At 41.7% G+C, this 20760-nt stretch overlaps 1 protein-coding gene across 3 annotated transcripts in view; it reads right to left on the bottom strand.

Moving 5' to 3' along the window:
* Positions 1-20760, bottom strand: part of Amot (angiomotin) — a 61770-nt gene that overhangs the window by 14664 nt on the left and 26346 nt on the right. For all 3 annotated transcript variants that reach the window (XM_048441942.3, XM_048441961.3, XM_048441952.3), the window contains 5 exons: positions 18307-18451; positions 17845-17937; positions 13012-13157; positions 2450-2599; positions 675-865 (listed from right to left, as the gene is read on the bottom strand). In XM_048441942.3, the coding sequence (XP_048297899.1) occupies positions 675-865; positions 2450-2599; positions 13012-13157; positions 17845-17937; positions 18307-18451 (725 nt within the window). The remainder of the gene's footprint in view (positions 1-674; positions 866-2449; positions 2600-13011; positions 13158-17844; positions 17938-18306; positions 18452-20760) is intronic.

The following is a 20760-nucleotide window of genomic DNA, read 5'->3' as shown; positions in this document are numbered from 1 at the left end:
TTATGAGGAGGAGTAACACAGCAAAACTAGCGAAGAGCAATTGTTTCCTAAACAGTTAACCATTTTTTTATAATATACAAAGAACGTGCCAAAGAAATCAGAAATAACATTTTCTCTTGCCATATTTTCCTCTGGTAGCAGACAGAATGAGACTACTTGTATGTAATGAGCTCAGGAATACAAAGAATGCGGCCTTCAAATATAGACCTTCTCAAAGGGCAGTGATGGACTCATATTCGCCACATCCCCAAGAAGAGCCAGAGCTATCAAATGGCAGCAGCCACTCCTGAGTGACATTTGCTTTCCACGTGGAATTTCTCAGGAAGGGATTTCACTTTGGTGCCGAGACTAAACAGCATGCCCACCTGGCTAATGGGGGCAACGTGTCCAAATACTTAGCCAAGCCCACCTGCAATGCTCCAGCTCACTCCTAAGGCCAACTCAACTATGATTCCAAAACATCCATTGAGCAAACCTTTTTAAGTCCTTAAACCTCTGTCCCCAAAGCCATCCAGTCCTTGTATAGTTGAAAGAAAGAAAATATATTTGAGAGAAACTGGAGTGGGGAAGAGTACGAAAGGAGACGAAAGACCGGGAAATCTCTGGATGAATTACCATACCTGGCTTTCCCATCCTCGTCTTTTTACCTAGTGGCCCTCCTACCCACTCCTTACCTCTGCGCAGCCACAGTGGCAGCAGCATCCAGAGCAAAATGTCTCATCACATTCTCTTCCAAGTACTTCTGCTCCCATTTTGTCATATCTGCTTCCAGGGCAAGAATCCTCTCCTCCTTTTCGCGAAGGAGCTCCATCAGTGCGGCAGCATTGTATTCTGAAGCATTGGCGGGCTGAGAGTTGCCCTGGCGCTGTGGAGGGAGACAGCAGGACCCTTCGAATTTGTGAAACAACAACCATAGTGCCCAAAGTCCACGTGAACATCATTTATGATTTACTTATTTCTATCTATTTATTTCATAGGGATGACTTTCTGAGACAAGATCTCACTCTGTAGCCTTGGCTGGCCTTAAACTCAGGAATCCACTGACATAGCTCCCCTACCAAATCCAATTTTAAGAGCTTTTATTTTATAAGGAAGAGATTGCCCAAGGTGTTTTGTTCGTCTTTCTACCTGTTTGAATAGCGGTAGAGATCTAACTTAGATTTACGCATGCTAGGCAAGCACGCTATCATGGAGCCTTATCTCCAGGCTTCAAACAACCTGAGGTTCCTCTTCCAGTGCTGGGAGCACTGGTAAAGTGTTCCATCACTAAGTTAATCCCAACCTCGAGTTTGAATACTGATTCAAAACAAGGAAGGAGAATTTAGATCTCTACGGGACTTGGGCTTGCAATATGAAGCTCCCTTGACCAGAAAAGGAATCTATCTTATCAATTGCCATGTTGTTAAGAAATTAGACTAATGAAATAAAAGCAGCAATCTTCACTTGACCATAAAGTCTACAAGGGATATGAAAATTTTTTAAACCTATGATTTGATTCTAAAACTGTTCCTAATTTATGAGATCTTTGGTGAGTTATGCAACATTTTATGGGGAGGGGCGGTTTGATTTTTTTTCCTCCTCTAAATCAATAAGTAGTATGACCAGAAGATGTCTAAGGAGCACTTCCAGCTGGACGTGGTAGAGCATACCTGCACAGACTGGGCTGGAGGCCAGCTGGGACTACATGAGACCTGGTCTCAATATAAACAAAACAGAAGATCTGCCCAAGATCCAAAACCATCCAAGAATCTAGATGTGTAGCTATTTCACTTTCTGTAGGGTCTTTTCTTCTGGTTCAAGTGGAAAGTCAAAGGTGTAAGATACTATGATGAATTTTTCTGGAAGTGGAAGCTAAGGAAATAGGTAGCTTTGCGTTTATCCTGGCAAAGCCTTCTGCCGTAACACGGGGAGATGGTACAAATGTAAAGATGAGAAAGCATTTAAAAGCCTTTAGTGTTTTTGCCAAACACCAAGTAAAATTAATTAATTAATTAACACCCGGGAATAATGGCATTTCTTTTCTTCCTTTCCTTCATCCCGTACCTGGTAAAGAAGACTCGGGAATAAATGAAACTTACGAGCCTCAATAAGTAAAGAAGTAAACCATATTTCCAGAGTTAAGGTACCTAACACAAGAATCCTAAGTCCTCTCCCCACACCCTGGAGTTACATAAGCAGTAACAATTGCTGGAGAGAAAAAAAAATAGTGATCAGTAGAGCAGCCAGAACATTGGGCAGAGATCTTTAGTGATTCAACTGTAGTGAGTCATCACCCACACTGGGGCAAGCTTTCCAGCTGCACTGGAGTCACCTGTACTTCTGTAAGTAACCCCTCGCCCGTATTTCTGTAAGGAACCCTAATAAACATCATGGTTCACGAAGACACACTGGGGCAGAACCATTGCACTGATCTAACACCTCTCGCCATCCCCGGGAAGTCGCACAGTACCTGCTGGATTCTCAGGGACTCCAGTTCCCTCTCCAAACGTGTGCGGAGTCGATGCTCCAGCTGCTCGCGTTTCTCACAGGCCGCCTGGAGCTGCACTAGGGCCTGCTGCATCTTCTCCACCTTATCCACATACACTTGCTTCTTTTTCAGCTGGAAGTGCAGGGTGGCAGGTTTGCAAATGGAAAGAAAAGAGGGCAACAGAGTCAGTTACGAAACTCTCAAATCCAGCCTTCATCTGAGATTTCCTCCTGTTTCAAAAAGAACGAACCATGAGACAAACCCTTGGAATAAGCAGCTGGTTGCCATGTATATCTCGTACAAATAATGGGAACAAAGAGGGGAGCCTCTCTTGAACCCTTCCTCCTTCCCAAAAGGCTTGTCTTCCCCAAGGCTACGCCCCTCCAAACAATACCTTAGATGGCAAGATCGCCAGTTCCCCACTTCTGGTAGCCCTCACCTCTGCTCTTTGCTATACATGAGGATGTCTGAGACAAAGTATGCCTCATTTTAGTTCTCAAAGGTAATAAATGCTAAAAGGGTGGGAGGAGAAAAAAGAATGATGTTCACTTTTACCTGAAGCCTACCTCTTTGTTTTTACATTGCTTATTTGTGTGTGTTGCGGGGTGGGGGGGGGATGGAGAGAGGGAGAGATTGAGAGGAGAGACGCATGCTCATGCATACATATATGGTCACATGCCCACATGCCTCAATGGGTACATAGAAGTCAGGAGACAACTTATGAGACTAGATTTTCTCTCTCTTTTCACCATTTGGTTTCCAGGTATCAAACTGTGGTTGTCAGGTTTGGTGGCAATCCCTTTACCTACTGAGACTTTTCACCAGCCCATAACCCTTTAAAATTCTGTCTCCTTTCTTATACTGGGACTGGAGAAAGTGGCTACTAAAGGTATAAAGAAGCCAGAGAAGTCTTTCTGTAAAATATGCCTAGTTATGCTCCAAAATAACCTCCATTGGTTTGCTTGGAAAACTTCTGCTTTTCTGTTTATGCCACATGATGGTACAAATGCCTTTTGGTCTCAGGACCAGCAGTGTCGCACATATTTTTTTTATTAAAAAACAACAAATAATTTGGGACTTATTTCCCGTGTTGGGGTTGATGACTGTACACTTTTTACTTTTATTCTGGAACCAAAGATCCCTAAATACTCAAATGAATCAATCTATATCTCAGTGAATGATTGAGTAAATCATGATTCTCCAGATTTGCAAGTCTAATAAACCAAAGTAAACGTCGAGAAAACTGGAAATAAGAATGCGAGTTCTCTGTGCCCGTTTAACTTGCGAGCCAAATCTTGGCTCAGTAGCAACGAGGGAGGAAGTGATTAGAGAGCCTTAAATGAGATAGTCGTTCTTCAACATCCAAGAGAACTGGGAAATGGGCAGGCAGTCTTAGCAGCTTGCTTGCAAAAGAACAGACTCTGCTTCTCACAACACTTGTCCAGCATCAGCCAATTCTAGGAGATCAACTTGTAGCCTCTTTCTAAAATAGAAATCTTCCCAAGTGAGGGACACCTGCCATTACCATTCCCTTCGAGGATAACCTTCACCCCTAAGATTAAGAGTTAAAGTATTATTGCTAACCTGTACTAAAAAAACTAAACCCAGACATTTGACTGTGGGTAATTCCTAAGCCCCGAGTGACTTCAGTGGGTAGCTGCAATATAGCAAGTTGCTCATTGTACCAACATTGTCCACATGGCTTTGATGAAGCCAACAGGACCCATCAGGACTTCTCGGTGCCAAAACCAGTTATCTCCTTCACGGCAATGAGTCTCCATCCCAACCAATTCTGCTCTATTTCCATTTGCAAACAGCAAGGCCGCTGACTGCTGGGGAAACAATATTTGTTTCAAATCGCCCTCTTTCCAAATTAGAATTACTGAGCTTTCTCCATGGGGTGGGAAACCCATCTTACATATTCCTGCCTCCAGACCTCTGCATCTCCTTTGTCTATGAGAAGGCAAAATTTGGTAAACTGTTTCAATGTTTCATTGACATTTCCTTCCAAGACAGGTCTCATTCAATCTATCACTGCATGCAACCCAACAGAGGCAGAGTTAAGTCTAGATGTTTTGCTATTTAAGAACATTTCCGAGGATAGAAAATAAACAAATAAGTCATCATATCCTGCCTCTCAATATGCTTAAACGTTTCTTTTTGGACGAGTACAAGCAAGACATTTGGGGCTGCGAAGCCTCTGCCTTGCTATTTGCTAGGCATTTAGTACTGGGAGGGGAATCATTCTTTATCCTTCACCTTTGGGGTTCCATAATGTTCTTGAGTTATTTAGAGTTGAATGCATTATTTGTGAATCATGCTGAAAATCCTAAGGGAGCTGTTCTATGCTAATGGAGAGAACGTGAACTATAATTACGAAGGCTTACAGCAGTTATACTTAAAGGCAATTAAACATAGACAGCATGCCGTTCTTGCCTTGATAGTGAAATACAGCAATGGAAGCGTTGAAAACTGAAAGGCAAGCAACCCAGCGTCACGCCAATCTCCTGATGCCCTGCCTTTCTCAAAAAGGAAAAGTAAATATCCTATGAAAAGCACTCCCAGAAAGAGGAGTCACTAAGCCAACCTCCTGCATGAGAAAACCAACGTGGGATGAAGATGCTCTCTGAGTTTATTGAAAGCAGGCATGTAGTTTAGACAAATTCTGCAGAGCAAGTTAAGAAAAATAAAGACCATTATTGCCGTAATTCCTCTCTTTCTCCCTGTCAAGGCAAGATGATAGCAAACACCATAAACACCACAAGAGCCCGGGAAGCGCTTAACCCCTAGGTATGGCACAACGGAAAGTGACAATTCTTGAATGCCGCCCATGCAGGGCTTTATGAATGTAATTTACTAACTCGGCCATCTTCTAAGTTACATACTCCACATTTTGTAGCGCATCTCTAAGTACCGCAGTCCATGCGCTTTACCTTCATTACTATCCTAAATGTTATATATCTTACTTTTCCCTTCATCATGGTGACCTCCCTTGTCTTCTCTGCCTGTCTTTTACAGCTCTCTGTGCTGTTAAGCTCCTCAAATATTAGATTCCTAATTGCAACAGTAGACCCCCCAATTAGATCTTTCAAGGCCACTGGAAATATTGCTGCTTCTTTCTTATGTAAAGAACATATAGGTAGTAGCAATCTAATATCCTAAGTTCTCATAGTGCCTGAGTCCCTATCCTGGCATTCTTATTTCAGATTTATGCAACTTAAGGAAAAGGTGCTTAAATGTCTCTGACTTCAGTTTTGATTTCTCCCCTGAGCCTTTATTACTCATTAGTCAATAATATAGATACAGCAATAATGTGGCCTGTTCCTTTATAAGGATCAAATGAGATAACACGGAAAGTGCTTAGAAGAGCATCTGCTACCAAAACGTCCTTGGTGTTTTGTTTTGTTTTGTTTTCCTTCTTTTATAGAGAAAAAGGTCATTACGAAGTCAGACAGGTTCTAATAATGGTCTCAATTGTGAATATTTATCCCAAATAACCTTAATGTGCTTCTCATTGTCTTAGTGACCGACCCAGAGGATAACATCATTTAATAAAAATATAATCAGATAAACACTAGACTTCTAATCATTTATGCAGAGAAGGAACTAAGTCTAAATGTATAGAGGAAAACTGTTTATTGAAGATACAGTTAGAAGGAATCATTGAGTATCCACAATAACAATATTTCCTTGAAAATGCTATTGTTTGGGGGGGGAGGGCTTCTACTTTGTGACAAAGAAATACTTTGCCTCTGACAAAAACCCTTAAATGAAGAAACTAAAGACCTTGTCTGTCTCTCTCCCCATCCCATTTCCCATCATATATATATATATGTGTGTGTGTGTGTGTGTGTGTGTGTGTGTGTGTGTGTGTGTGTGTGTGAAAACCTCTGCTTGACAGCACAGTCAAAGAAAAAGGAACGCAGTGGCCCTGAGGAGACTTTAGTTCTAGTCCTCAGTTGGCTAAGGATGACAACTTCCCCATTCTCTGCCTCAGAGTCTCTGTTAGCAAACCAATGAGCAATAATAGGAGGGGAAGTTCAGGATCAGCAAAGCAAAATGGCCACTACTATGCCAGGCCACAGAGTGTTGACAGCTGCCTTCCAGCCATGATGACTTGAGTATAAACAGTTGCAACCAACCCTACAATGGCCTCAAAAAATCAAAACTATTTACTGTTTAGTGCCAGCATGGTATTTTAGAGACAAAAACAAAACAAAACAGGAAAACAAAAATCAAAACTCATCAATCTCTGAAGGTTCTCAAAACTTCAAACTGTATTCCAGCGTTCTAATGTTTTGTGGAGACACTTAGGGGGTCACTCCTATGGATTGGTTGAATCGCCTAGCTCCTCTATTGTATATGTGTTTCTTAGGATTCTATACAAAACAGAGTTCTGTCTGTCTGTATTCATCTCTTCTCGTTTCTGATGGTTTTCTGACCGAACTGGCTGTCCACCTTACTCCACTCATCTTGTTTGTCTGAGACAAGAGTTTTTCTAAACTGTCCAAGCTGATCTGAAACTTAAGATCCCCCTGCCGGAATGCTAGGATTACAGGTATACTCTACTATACCTACCATGATGACTATCTTTCTATAAAACAGATACATGATTGTTACATAACAATACTTTTGGTTCTCATATACCCTCTGCTGTTTCACCCCAAACTGTTTCACTGCTTAGGAATTCCTTCTCCCACAAAGTTTTAAGAAGTTAAAAATAAAAAACCCACTAAACTACACAGATAATGAATTTATGATGATCTCTACAGGTCTTCAAACTCCATAGTTCATGAACCTAGGAGTTCACTTTTCAGATTAAACAATGAGCCATATCTAAGAGGGCTACATAAAATAAGGTCATAAATAGGGCCCTAGAATATTGTCTAGTCATAACTGTGGGGGGTAAGAACTAAGAACATGCTGTGTGTGTGCGGAGGGGTATATTTATGATGGATCACAAAAAATGTGCCCTTCTCATAGAATCCTAGATGATTTATTTTTGATGTCTTCAGTGTTCAAGGAAATGATGAGTTTCCAAATCCACAAGAGTGGCTCGGGTCTTCATGTGGAAAATGAGTTTTCAAAACCACAGATTAGTCATTCTGAGTTTCTAATCAAGCCCTGTACCCATGAGTTCCCAGAAGAAGCCAAGTAAATCCATCATTTCAACCTAAATCCCTCTGGTTATCCAGTGAATAGAAGAAATCATTCCATCCATTTAAGTTTTCTTAGTAAGCACTAGTTCTCAAAACTTGTCAAAGGTATTTCCCTTCCTTTACTTTCCTCTAGCCCATAGTCTCCCAATTTGTCTTTTTAACCCATTATTTCCCCTTGCCTTCATCTTTGGTCCACCTTATCCTCACCCCATCCATTTTTGTCTCCCAATTTGTCTTTTTAACCCATTATTTCCCCTTGCCTTCATCTTTGGTTCACCTTATCCTCACCCCATCCATTTTTGTCTCTCTACCAATGCTTCTTAAATATTTGCTTGGCTAAGTCACCATAAGGGTTTCAAATCATCCCTATTCATGACACATTTTCAAAGGAGAATCTTATGTAAGTATCATAATGCAGGCCTGTAATCTCTACACTTCAAAGACTGAGGATGGAGGACCAAGTGTTCAAGACCAACCTCGAGTCTATGAGTCAGTTTGTCTGTCTCTCTCTTTCTCTCCCCCATTTCTCCTTCCCTCCACCCCCTCTCATACAGAACACACACACACACACACACACACACACACACACACACACACACATGCAAAGACATATAAAGGGAATCTTTAAAAATTATAAGAAATAGGAGAAAGAACAGCAGAAAAGTAATTTGATAACAAACAAGGCAAATCCTCTTGAGCTAAATCAATCATCTTTTCCACTGCACTTCTGTAAGAATTTGAACCCATTCCCAAGAATTTGGCAGATCCCATAACCTCTTCTGACTCAGGAAAATATGATCCTTACAAATGAATACCACGTGACGGCACCACTTCCCTCCTTCCAACAACTGTGGGTGTCTTTCAAACAGATTTTTTAAAGATAGCTATATACAAAATTTGATTTAGAGCACCCCAAGCGAATCACTTGCCTCAGGCCTTCACAGGGAAGTGTTTAAGTCATCATTTTCTCATTGCTTTACAGGAAGACAAGAAGCAGGTCTAGAAGCGCTGGCGATTTCCCTAGATTTCTCTCTAACTGTCCTGCCTTATTTGTGCTTTAATATTATCATCAAGGCTCCCAGAGACTAGAAAACATGTCTTTTGTTGTTATTCATTTTCTTTCTCTCTTGTTACTCGGGTTCAAACCCAGGCCATGTGCATGCCAGGCACGGGCTCCACCATTGAGCCACAATAACAGCTATGTGTAGGTACAGCAACCAAATTATTATACTAGCTGAGAGAACACTGCCATATGCAGGCACCCATCTTCTCAAGGACACCGAGGCTGATGCAGAACTAAATTCAGTGCCTTGAATATATCTAATTCGTCTCTTGCCTTCGATTGCCTATAAAACAGTATTTTGTAAGCATCAAATGGGCAGTATATTTTCTCTATTCTTCTCCTTCCTACAATGAACTTTTATGTTGCCTCATGAGCTTTCAGGAGTTTTAGCTTCATCTGATTTAGTTTTTACCCGGTGACCCGGCTCTAAGTCAGGATTCACATTGAAGCAATTTGGTAACACTAGCCTGGTATTAGCAAGCTGCCTCTGTCCTTTGCCAAAATGTCTGTGGTCCGCTGGTAGATATTAAAAGACTTAAAGAGTAGAACACCGCCTCTGGAAACTTGCTGCCTTCGGAATAAAGAAACTTCCAAGGCTTCTACCTTGGGAATTTAAAAAGTCATATAGTCATTAAGGAATGATTGAAAGACAAACTACAAGAGATCACCCCATCTCGATCTGGTATGTGGACAAAGTTTTTTCTTTTTGAACATGCTGGATAAGACAACCCACACCCACTACAAAGAAACTGCACTGTCATAGGCATAAAATTTTCATCCTTTGATGAAATGTTTTTTAAATTATGTGATAGTCCATCATCAGAACACTCTGGGAAATGTCTGGGTGCGTATGTACCTTATCCTATTAACCCTAAGTGTAAACATAGTTTACCGTCATAGACTTCACTCAAATGTATAACGTTTTAACTATTATATAAGCTTAAACTTCATCAACAGAGTCCAACTGGTTAAAAATTATTGGAGAGTATTAAACATATTAATGTTTGTACACAAGACATCTTCCTTTACTACTGGAAAGGAGGAATCTGGTGTATTCTGTGGTAGAGAGATGATATAGCATAATATATCTTTAGAACAAAACAAAACAAAAAGCCAAATAAATTTAGTAGTGAAGGACATAGAAAGACTGACAAATGATAACCCTTAAGAAGAATGTTCATGGCAGTGGAGTAAAACAGGACATAGGTACATTTGAGAAGTGCCTGAGAATGGACTGTCTTGACAAGAGCACAAGTCTAAATCTTCACTAGCCACTCTAATGCCAAACAGGTTAACGCTTTAGCCCCTTCTTCCTCAGTCTCTATAGTGGTGATTATAGCCCCAAATCCGGTTCCCTGGCTCTCCACCAGTCCTCCCTCTCACCTGCTGCTTTATGTGTTTGTGTACCCTGTGCCCACTATGCATACCCTCGGCATCTTCTCAATCTGACTTTGCCAAGTTCATTTTTCCCACCATCCCTGGAACAATCACCCAAGCCACTGCTTCAACTCTGTATTCTCCTAATGTAGCAGCTGGCCAGGCACCCAGGCTGCCTTGAGTCTTGTGAGAAGACATGCCAGACAGCCATGGAAACTCCTCGGTGAGGTTAAAATTAGAGAGGATGGGGAAGCTCTCTGTGAATGTGAGAATATTGTGGTTGCTTTAGGACACAGAGCTCTTTAGACACATTTAATCAGTGTCAACTTCAATAAGACACATGTGTCCCAAAAGATAACAGTAAGGAGGTCAGGAATGCATCATTTACCTCATCTGGCTGTTGGCTACCCAGGCTGTAGACTGATTTTAAGGTCTGTCTCACCATGACTTGCCAGGTGAGCAGATGTATTCACCCCTGTCCTAGCAGAATAGCTCTGTAGATTTCACGAGAGCGTCGTTCACAGAGGAACAAGCTCCCATCTGCATTGAGCTTGTAAGAAATTGAAAGTTAGGGCTTTAGGAAACCAGTTCTTGCCTGAGGTGGCCCTCCTGTGGAATGCTTTCAAGAGTGACTGCAGAAGCCTACAGGCAGGAGGCACAGAGGATTAGAAACATGAGGTGAAGGTCACGGAATGTACCTACATGCGGGCTTTCAAGAGGCGAAGGCATATAAGAACTCCAGGGTCCTTGACTCGATACACTTATAATTTTCCCTACCATCTTGGTGCAATGAAAACTAGTTACCTGAGTGACCCTGAACTTGAAAAGCTGGGAAAAGCCTCCCCTCACCAAAGGCCTGTTTGGAGAATGTTCTCAGAAAGCTGATTTGCAAAACAGGCAAGAGAACTTTGCCCTGGAAAAACTCCAGATTTCTGAGAAGTAAGGAAAGTTCATAAGGCCAGACCTGAGCCATACAATGTGTGTTTACACAGAACACAGGCAGGTCTTTCGGTGTCTCTCTCTACTCTCCAACATGGCCTTCCTTAAGCCCTGTTCATCAAGCGTAAGAAAACCTTATCTACTCATGAATAAATCTCAGTCTCCCTCGCTCTTGCTTTGTGTCTGGAGATAGGTTCTCATTGTGTATTTCTGTCTGTCCTGGAACTCACTATATAGACAAAGCTGCCATTGGACTCCCCAAAATCCACCTACCTCTGCCTCCTAACTGCTGGGTTCTCAGGCATGTGTCACCACACCCAGCACGAAAAGCATTCATAAGACAGACACAGTTATTGATTTTGTGAAAGCATTACACTAAAAACCCCATATCAAACTGTGACAGAGTTAGTGAATCCTAAGATTCCATACTGAGCAGTTTTAATCCTGAATAAGCAAGGCCTTCTGGGTAATCAGGCATATCAAGGCAATGTGACAACGCTTTGAGGCGCTGTCGTTTTCCATGACGTAAAAGTATGTTTCTAAGACAGAGGACTGAAGAAGTAGAACACATTATGTTGATGTTCTACAACTTAAAGTTAACATTTTGGGCAAGTCAGACTAAAGGATATCATGGATTACATGATCTTATCTCCTAGTAAACTGAACCCACAACCTAACTCCAAGCAGTCTTTATTGCTCAATGAGAACAGCAGGGGAAATGTGTACATCTGGAGCTCTCCACCAACTAGGGACATTTTTAGAGAGGGGCAGGAAGCAGGGGATCAAGGGAGGCAGGGAAGACATTTCACATACAAGAGCCACAATGTCATTTAGTTGCTGAAACTACAATTTTATCTTGTTTTGGGTTCATAAGGCTTTCAAATTGTAAGAAAATGGGGGCTATTACTATTGTTTTCAGAAAACGGTTCACTATGTAACGTAAGTTGGCCTTAGATTTGCTATCTTGTCCAAGTGGCTTTCTACTAGAGATCCATGAAAGTTATTATTTCTCTTAAAACAATTCAAATTTCAAGATAGAATTTAAGAAGATTTGAATTTCTTAGTCAATTTATACTTCATCATCACATCTTTGTTGGAATATACTCATTCCCAAAAGTCCAATGTTGTTAATTGTACTCTAGTACAATCGCAACCAGCATTCAGGGTTAATTAATGACAGTAGAGTCACAAAGCTTCCTCTTTTTCACAGGAGGACAGTTTAGTGTCGCAATAGAGTAACTTCTACATGGAGACTAATCAAATACATATTTAAATCACATTTTTAATAGTTCAGAGACTCTTGTGTTTGTTAAGAGAAGGTTCCATACATTCAGACAAAGAGCTGGCAAATTCAGCCATACCACATAATAATATTCTTTAAAACTAGTCTCTAAGCCACAGCCAAGATCTCTACCAATGCATTCTCCTGACAGAAACTGTAACCTCTCCATGGGTCTTACTTTGTGTCAGACCCCTGAAGCCAGCTCCCATCTCCAAATCACACTGTCAAATTCAATAGCAAAAGATGTGGCCATCAAGATGCACTTCTGACCTAAGACAAAGGACAGGTTTGACTTCCCTGTGGGTATGGGAAGAATAGGACCATTCCAATTTCAAGATCACTGGAATATTTGAAAATACCTTGAGTGGTTCTATAGTTTTTTGCAAACAAGGCTTTAAAGTTCTGTAAAAAATAAGTTTAAGGCAGGGCTAGGTATTAGGGAGAACTTAGGGATTGAAAACCACTTAGTAAATGAATAGCAGAATGAAAATTGCCTCCTTTGATTGTAATAATGTTATATTCTGGAAGAAACAAAAGAACCTGTAGAAAAGGAAAATGACATCAAAATCAACCCACTTTTGTCGGCACAGTTGTAACCAGAAGCCAACAATGGCCCCTCTCTCTGTGGGAAGACTGTGTAAGCTGCATATTCAAAAGGATGAGAAGCCCAGGAGCCCCCCAGATTTCCTACTCTCAGGTTCATGTGCTACCTGAGGACACATACCTCTTCTTCCAGCTTCACCACCTTCGCCTGGGCATTGCTCAATGCCTGGTCTCGGATTTCAATGTGTCGCCTTTGGTCTTCATTGGTAGAGCGAGCAGTAGCAAGCTCTGCTTCTAGCTTCTCCTTCTCCCGCTGGCTTTCTTTATCTGTGAGGACATGGAATATCAATATTGTCTTCCTGAAGCTTGGTCAAAGCCTTAAGTGAGAAAAACTAATATGCCATATATATTAATTACTTGACAGTGTACACTCTTCTAGAACATGGCTAAAAGAATCAAAATTTTACAACATTTAGATTTTACCACTGGATCAACCACTAACTTGTTGAGTAAATAAGAAGTAACAAATAAGGAGATATAAAGTGTCCTAAGAAAGGATTATGCACTACACAAAGATGAACACACATGTATACATACATACACATACAATGCAGAGTAAGTTCATTTCCTTAGTTTTGTTTTTACAAAATGTTTGGCAAAATAGCAACTAAGCTGAACAAAATTTACCCCACTATCTCCTTATTCCAATGTACCAAATAGTCTAAAAATGCTATTTCTTAAAACAGAAGCAACCTCCAAACCTACTCCTTATGCAAGAACCTTTTCTGAGATCAATACCATTAGAAAACATGTCCTCTCTAGGGAAAGCCTGATCCAACACCATGGCCAACCTAACTCACTTCATTTCAGTATCCACCAAGCCCGGAGTTTTTATAAAGGGAATAAGGTAAAACTGGAAGCCATCTTATGTTCTTTCCTACCCTTTCTTCTGCAGGACAGATTGGGTATGGAGGGACTGTGGGAAAGAACGAGGCAGAGTATAAGGGAAAACTAATTTAGAAATATAGGCATCAAATTCATCTATGCAAATGATTAGAGCTTTTACAGTAATAAAATATGTTTGTGTGCTTACAGTGTATTTTGCATATATGGGAACACACATGCATGCATACATGCACACAAACATATTTATGGATGTATACCTATGAATAATGTATAGCCATGTATCGGTGCATTGTGTATCTGTGTGTATATGTACATTTGCATTGATACAGTCTATGTCTTTAGAATGGAAAAGTCACTGAAGAAGTTGGTCTAATTAGTGATTGCATTCAGAAGCAGAGTAACACACATAAAGATGAAAGCACTGAGAAGTCTCTGTCAAGCAGGGTAAATCAAAGATACTAGAAATGAAGAGGAGAAAGACACAGAAATAGAGAAAATGATATCCAAACAGCACTCAATCCCTTATCTCTGTTCACATAAAATTGAACAACCGAAATCTGCAGCAAAGTGTGTACTAGGAGATGATACGGCAAAATGAAGTGGTATTTATCTCAGCCATGCAAGGGTGGTTCCATAAATATCACAGCTCTTGGCCCTAAATCTATGACGAGCCATTTAAACAGGACCTTGATTCTAACTTCTACCCTGTCTTTACCTTCCTGACTTCAACATGAAAAGCAGTTAGGCCAACTACCAACCATATTTTAAATTCTTTATTCTAAAATAGAATAACAGAAAATTGTGACTCCATTGTAACAGATACGTAAAAAGCTGAATTAAAAAGAAAAGATTGAAGAGAGATCTATAGAGAGCTCTCACAGAGTGAAATTCACAGGGCAAGTTTCTGTCCTCAAAATAGGAGGTAGGTGGACAGAGAATCACAATTTACCAAATTAGAATTCCATGGGCAAAGACCATGGAAACCATGGGAGCTGGTTAGGAAACCCTGCATTATAATTGAGGAATCGTTAGCAGTTCAGTATGTACAAATGTGAGGGCTAATTCCTGGGAGAGGCGCTCATACTGGAACACCCACATTTTTGGAAGTTTTTCGCCACCAGGTGTTCATCTAGGTTCTCCCAGGAGACCAGAAAAAAAATATGTTATCAGCAGTAGGAGGGGAAAGAAACCATCCTGAAACTGACGGAGACATTTTGTTTTTCTCAACAAGACATGCCCTGAGGAGAAACTTTAACCAATACCTAACTTGCAGAAATACTTCGGATACTAAGCAGTCTGGAGGAACGATGATAAGGTCCATTTAGACACGTTCCAGGCCTCAGAAAAAGAAGTACGTGACTTTAGGCCCCTCTGATCACACTGCAGTCAACAGGGGTGGGGACCGAGCCACATTCATAAGGTTTACAGCCCAAAAGCACAGCCTCAAAATAAAAACCAAAAACCTAATCTTACTGCTAGAAACCATTTATTTCACTTGCTGCACAGCCCATGCCACATCAGGAAGGAGTCTTATGCCCAGAACAATACAGGGCAAATATTCTTCCAAGACTTGCCTACTGCAGCCCTTCTTAGCCACCATGTAATTCCTGCCACTCAACAGCATAATCAACATAGCAGTACCCTTTTTAAACTAAAGGGCAAAATGCACACACAGTTTTCTAAAAGACACAGCCTGCATGCATCGGGACCAGACCCAGTTAAGTCAAGGATGTTGGAATGGTCAGATCATAACTCTGAAATGCCTTTGATTAATATGCTTAGGTTTTTAATAAGAAAATGTAGACAGCATGCGAGGACAGGAGAGTTATATAACTAGAAAGATGGACATTCTAAGACAGGATAAAAACACTCTACAGATGAAAGCACAGGCAACATTGCTGTTTTTGTTAATCCATATTAGTTAAGGATCCAATTAGATAACATAAGGTATTTAAATGAGAGAAACATGAAAAACACCAAGAAAGCCTACTAAAGAAAATGATAATCATCATCACCATGATTGATGATGGAAAAGAATCACAGTTTCAAAATATGTCTTTTATTAAGATGTGAATGATTCTTTTATATTAGTTTTTACAATGTGGAGACTAAATCTCACCTGTAAGAATAGCAATTTTGTTTCTGAATTTGATACTAAAGTATAGCTACAAGGGACCTTGACATATCCCTCTATGGCTCCTCATGTTTTTCCAGGTACTTCTCCTGTTATCTAGGACAAACCTCATCCCAGAAACTCAAACAAATAGATTTGGACCTTATCTTCATGATGCCAGCGTGGCCTCATTTCCCACTGTGACATTACATACATCGATCTGACTAAGTTGTACCTTGAAAAGCAATGAGCATTTACTGAACGCTCACTACATATCAGGCATTGTGCTAGCTTAATCCTCAGAACAAGGATATGAGGCATTATTCTTCTCTTCTCTGTTTTGCATATGAGGAAACAGGACTTGGAGAGCAAGCATGACTGCATTGTAAGAGCTCCCACATCTGGAAAATTAGGAGTGGATTCCATACTTAAGCTCAACCTATTCGAAGTCTATTCTACTGTACCCAACTGCCTTCTGGGTTAAATTGCTTCCGTCTCTCTGGTTGCTGGAGTATACTCCCAAGGAAGGCTTTTCAGAAGAGCTTTCTTCCTTCCTGCTACAGTTCCTACCTTGCAGGGAGGTTTGGATGCCCAAAGGCAAGAGAAATAAAGGGGTCAAAAGGCATGCTCTCTTTCCCACCTAGTTTTAGAAGTGCTGAGAGTGTTTCATTCTGCTGTTGATGTAATTTGGTTTAGCAAATAACTATATTTTATAAACCCACAGCAGAGCTCCGAGAGCACCTGAAATAGCATTTACTCACAGACAGGAGTGTAAGCTAGCAGATCCAGGGCACGAATCCATATGTTTTGTTTCACTCTGGGAGACTGCCACCATCTTCCTGCCACTGAACTAGCTTCCAGGGTAAGCGTGACACCACAAAAGCAACTTCACAATTTCCCCTAGGTTCTGATGACACCAGAAAAACAACATTCCTCACTCTTAGACTACCGACAAAGGACTGGGAGGCTCAGGGCAAAGAGGAAGAACAAAACTGTTCAGAAGCCAGAGCGCAACAGAGCAACCCAGGCGGGGATGGGAATATTGTAAGTGAAGATCAAACAGACTTGTAAAAGCTAACTGGAAACTGCACAGAATGACATGAAAGGGTCACTGGGAGGCCCAGCAAAAAGAAAAGAGTCTGACAAGTCCCCAACAAGCAGGATAGCATTGGGAGCTTCACTGAGGGAGGCTGGGGTAGGGCAAAGCCAAACTTAGGCATCTGCAGAAACAAGGCCAGTTCATCTGTTCTCAACCCAATTCATTCTCCCAGTGGACTCAATCTACTATGAAGTTTTTATTGTTGCTTTTATTATAGCAATTGGAAAGAATTAGGCATTGTCTAGCTGGGTGGAGTCCATTAGGGGCCGATAAAGAAGAGGATTAATTCATTGTTACAGTCCTAGGAGTATTTCCAGACAAAGGAAACCCTATTATGAGGAAAGCGCAGCTCTGCCCAGCCCTGTACCCTCCAACTCTGCAAGCAGAACCATGAATTCAGGTCATAGCAGAGGCCTGTCCTTCTCTGGCTGTCTTCACAATTTCCAAGTGGGTAATGATATGATACAACAGTAAGCATTTAATAGGGGAACCCCTGATGCAGGTTGGGGATTCCAAACATTAATCATTGTCGTGCATGCCCATCCCATATACCAGAGCCAGTATATGGAAGCACCTACAACGATCCCTTCAGCATTAATAAGGACGAGATTCCCTAAGGTCTTGTCTTCAGTTAGCCATGACAATGGTGGGGGCCCAAGTGGGCTTTTTCTGACTTAGTCCAGAGAGTAGTGTGACTGGAGGTTGTGGCAGCAGCCTTCCTGGTGCTTCATGCAGCAACAGAAGAAAGACATTCATTCTCTCCTGGTTGTTTTGAGAAGGCTAAAAAGTCAGGCACCATTTTCATAAACTCTTCTTCCATATACACCAGCAACATTTCCAGAGCAGTTACGGCCCATCCACATATTCATACCTGCCTGTAGAGTTTCCAGACTTACTTTTGGCAAAGAGCTGAGAGATGGTTTTCCTGGTGTCCTCTGAGCCCTCGTACTCCTTTTCTGCCAGCTGCTTGTTGGCAGTCTCTAGACGGTCTGCAAGATGCGCAGAAAATCAGCAGGGCCTTGCACACACACACACACACACACACACACACACACACTTCCAAGCACTTGCCATTTGTCTTCTAAATACTAGCCTTTGACAAAAGGCAGCATCTTTTTTGACAATAAGGATGGGTGACACAGACCCACCTGAGTTTGCAAATGTGAATCTCAAAACAGGACAAGACCTACTAAAGCAAGAGCCAGTGTAGGGAATGCATGCTTTCATGGGTATTATGGAGCACAAGGCCAGCATAGACAATGGAGTAAGTTCTAATCCAGCCTGGACTATGTAGACCTTATCTCAAAAAGCAAACAAACAAAAAAATAACTACCAAGTTAATCCCACTAGTCCCTTACCTCTCAGATCTCTGTTGAAGTCATGCATCCTTCGAATCTCACCCTCCAGCTTGTTCCTCATGGCTTTCTCCAGAGACTCTCTCTTAGAAGACGACTTCACCAAATTCTCATATGCCTCGGAGACCCGCTGGATTTCTGTCTCCACCTTAACATTAAAAAGAAAGATGGTGTTGCTGCTAAACGTTTAATGGAAAAGACAGTTTAGAACCGTACATACAGCACTTAGGTGGCCTCTTTTTTTCCGAGTTTACATATGGCCAGGAAGCAAGTGTAACATATTTAAGAACCAGGTTTTTGAAAAAGACTGTGAGCTCAGTAAATGATTCGACTGCTTCATAGGATTTCCATAAGACAAAGGTGTGTGTGTGTGTGTGTGTGTGTGTGTGTGTGTATTTCTGTTGGGGTGGAGTGGGGGCTGGGCATAGTGATTTCTGCCTCATGGTAGGCAATAAGATAAAATAGACTTCATAAGGTTTTTATTTCTGATCTTGAAAATATTAATAATACTGTTTATTGTATAGCAATAACTTTCTTTTGACACCCTCAAAGGACTTCTGTGCTATTCTTTCAGTTTGCCCTGACATCTGCCCAGGCGAGGCAGAGAGTAGTTAAATCACCTTTCCCAAGAACAAATCAGCAGCAAACATAAGCCCTAAAACCCCAAATAGTCAGCCTTACGCAGTACGACTCAATTCCCTTTCACAACTAGCCAACCAAGATTCAGACGGTCAAGAAGGCACGATTGCGCTGTAAAGTGCGCAAACCTGAATGAGAACGTCCACATTAGCCTCTCCTCCAATACAATCTAGCCAGAGAACGTAGGGCCAGACACAGCCAGAAGGGAACACGGAGCAATGCAAAACAGAAAAGAAGTTATCCCTGGTTGGGGGAGGGGAGGAAAATAATTTCAGGGAGAGATGGCATTTGGAGTCAGATCCTGAAAGTGGGATTGGATTTCAATGGGCAGAGGTGAGGGGAAGGGTATTCTATTCTGAGTAAGCAAATGCATTCCCAGAGTGGCCAGGAGTCTCATTTGACTGGACACTGTGTGGTAGCCACAGGGAAGCTAGAGGGATATGGCTGTGAAGATAAGTGCAGTCAGGTCATAAAATGGTTTTAAATGCCAGGCATTTGGACTTTATCCCGCAGTCACCAGAGTCAGTTGGAAACTAGTACCGATTTTTAACTCGAATTCATAATTTGTGTGGTTTTATGACACTTCTCTGCAAGTCTTATAAAATGAGAAGAAAAGGCCAACGTTCTTGTCCAGAATTAGCCAGAATCAGGAAGAAAAGAAGAAATTAGACTCCAGAGTTTCTCTGCGACCAGTTCAGCTCCCGAGCATGTGTAACAACCGCAGAGATTATTTGCATATAATTTGTATAAGACAAATAAACCCCATGGCCTATTAAGCAATTTTCAAATTAAGGCTGACTCCTGTAACCACTCTGCATTTCTACTCAGCTTTCCACTCTTCTTAAACAAAGCTCATGGTGCTTTGGGGTGGGGGGATAAACAGGCGCCCCAATTGAGGATGGGGGAGGAGCAGTCAGTTCCAATTGCAGCTGCCCCCATCTTCAGAATCCTGCAGGAGACAGAACTGCCTGCAAATAAATGAGGCTCACTGAAAAGAGCAGACTTGAAAGTGTTTTTCTCCTTGCAGATGGCACCAAGATAGCAGCACAGAAGGTGAAAACTGGCGAATGGCATTTAGAGACAAGATCTGCAGGGCCTGTGCCTGGTGAAGGCTTTTGCAGGAAATTCAAGTGCTGCAGAGGAGAAAATAAACATTTCCATTTGAAAGAGCAGGCTTGGTGTTGGTCTGCGAGAGGCAGCCAAGAGAAAGTGACTGAGGCTTCCTACTTGCCGCCCAGCGCCCAGAGAAGGCCGGCACCTAGAAGACAGCCCCTTTCTCCAAGTGCACACACAGCCTGCCTGTGAAGGAGCTGTTGCTAATCCTTCTCCTTCCCCTTGTGGAGATACTGTCCTCTTGCAAAGAGCAGTGCAACAAGGCCTTCACAGAAAGGCCAACGGCCGATCCAATGACTTGGTGTGAGTGGTAGAAGGAGTGGAAGACAGGGAGAGTGGGGGTGGGTTTCAGGACTTACTTGTTCTACTTTCTGTCCCCAGGAGCTTCCAGTGCTCACTCGCCTACTCTCCTTCTTTCCTTCCTTCCTTCCTTCCTTCCTTCCTTCCTTCCTTCCTTCCTTCCTTCCTTTTTTTCTTTCTTTCTTCCCCCTCTTTTTCTTTTCCCTCCTTCCTTCCTTTGTTTCTTCCTTTCTTTCTAGCACTACTATCTGGTGTATACCATATTTTTCCTTGCATTTTCTTCTCCCCTTTCTGTTCCTTTTTCTCTACCTCGGCATTGGCTAGAACTGGCTTCTCCAGACACGCAAGCTATGATGATTGTGACTTTCTGACATACGTCTGCACAAGGATCAAACAATGAAGAAA

This window comes from Myodes glareolus, chromosome X, assembly GCF_982192425.1.
Source record: "Myodes glareolus chromosome X, mMyoGla1.1, whole genome shotgun sequence".
In the NCBI taxonomy this organism is placed as follows: domain Eukaryota; kingdom Metazoa; phylum Chordata; class Mammalia; order Rodentia; family Cricetidae; genus Myodes; species Myodes glareolus.
This window is presented reverse-complemented; position numbering and strand designations above follow the sequence as displayed.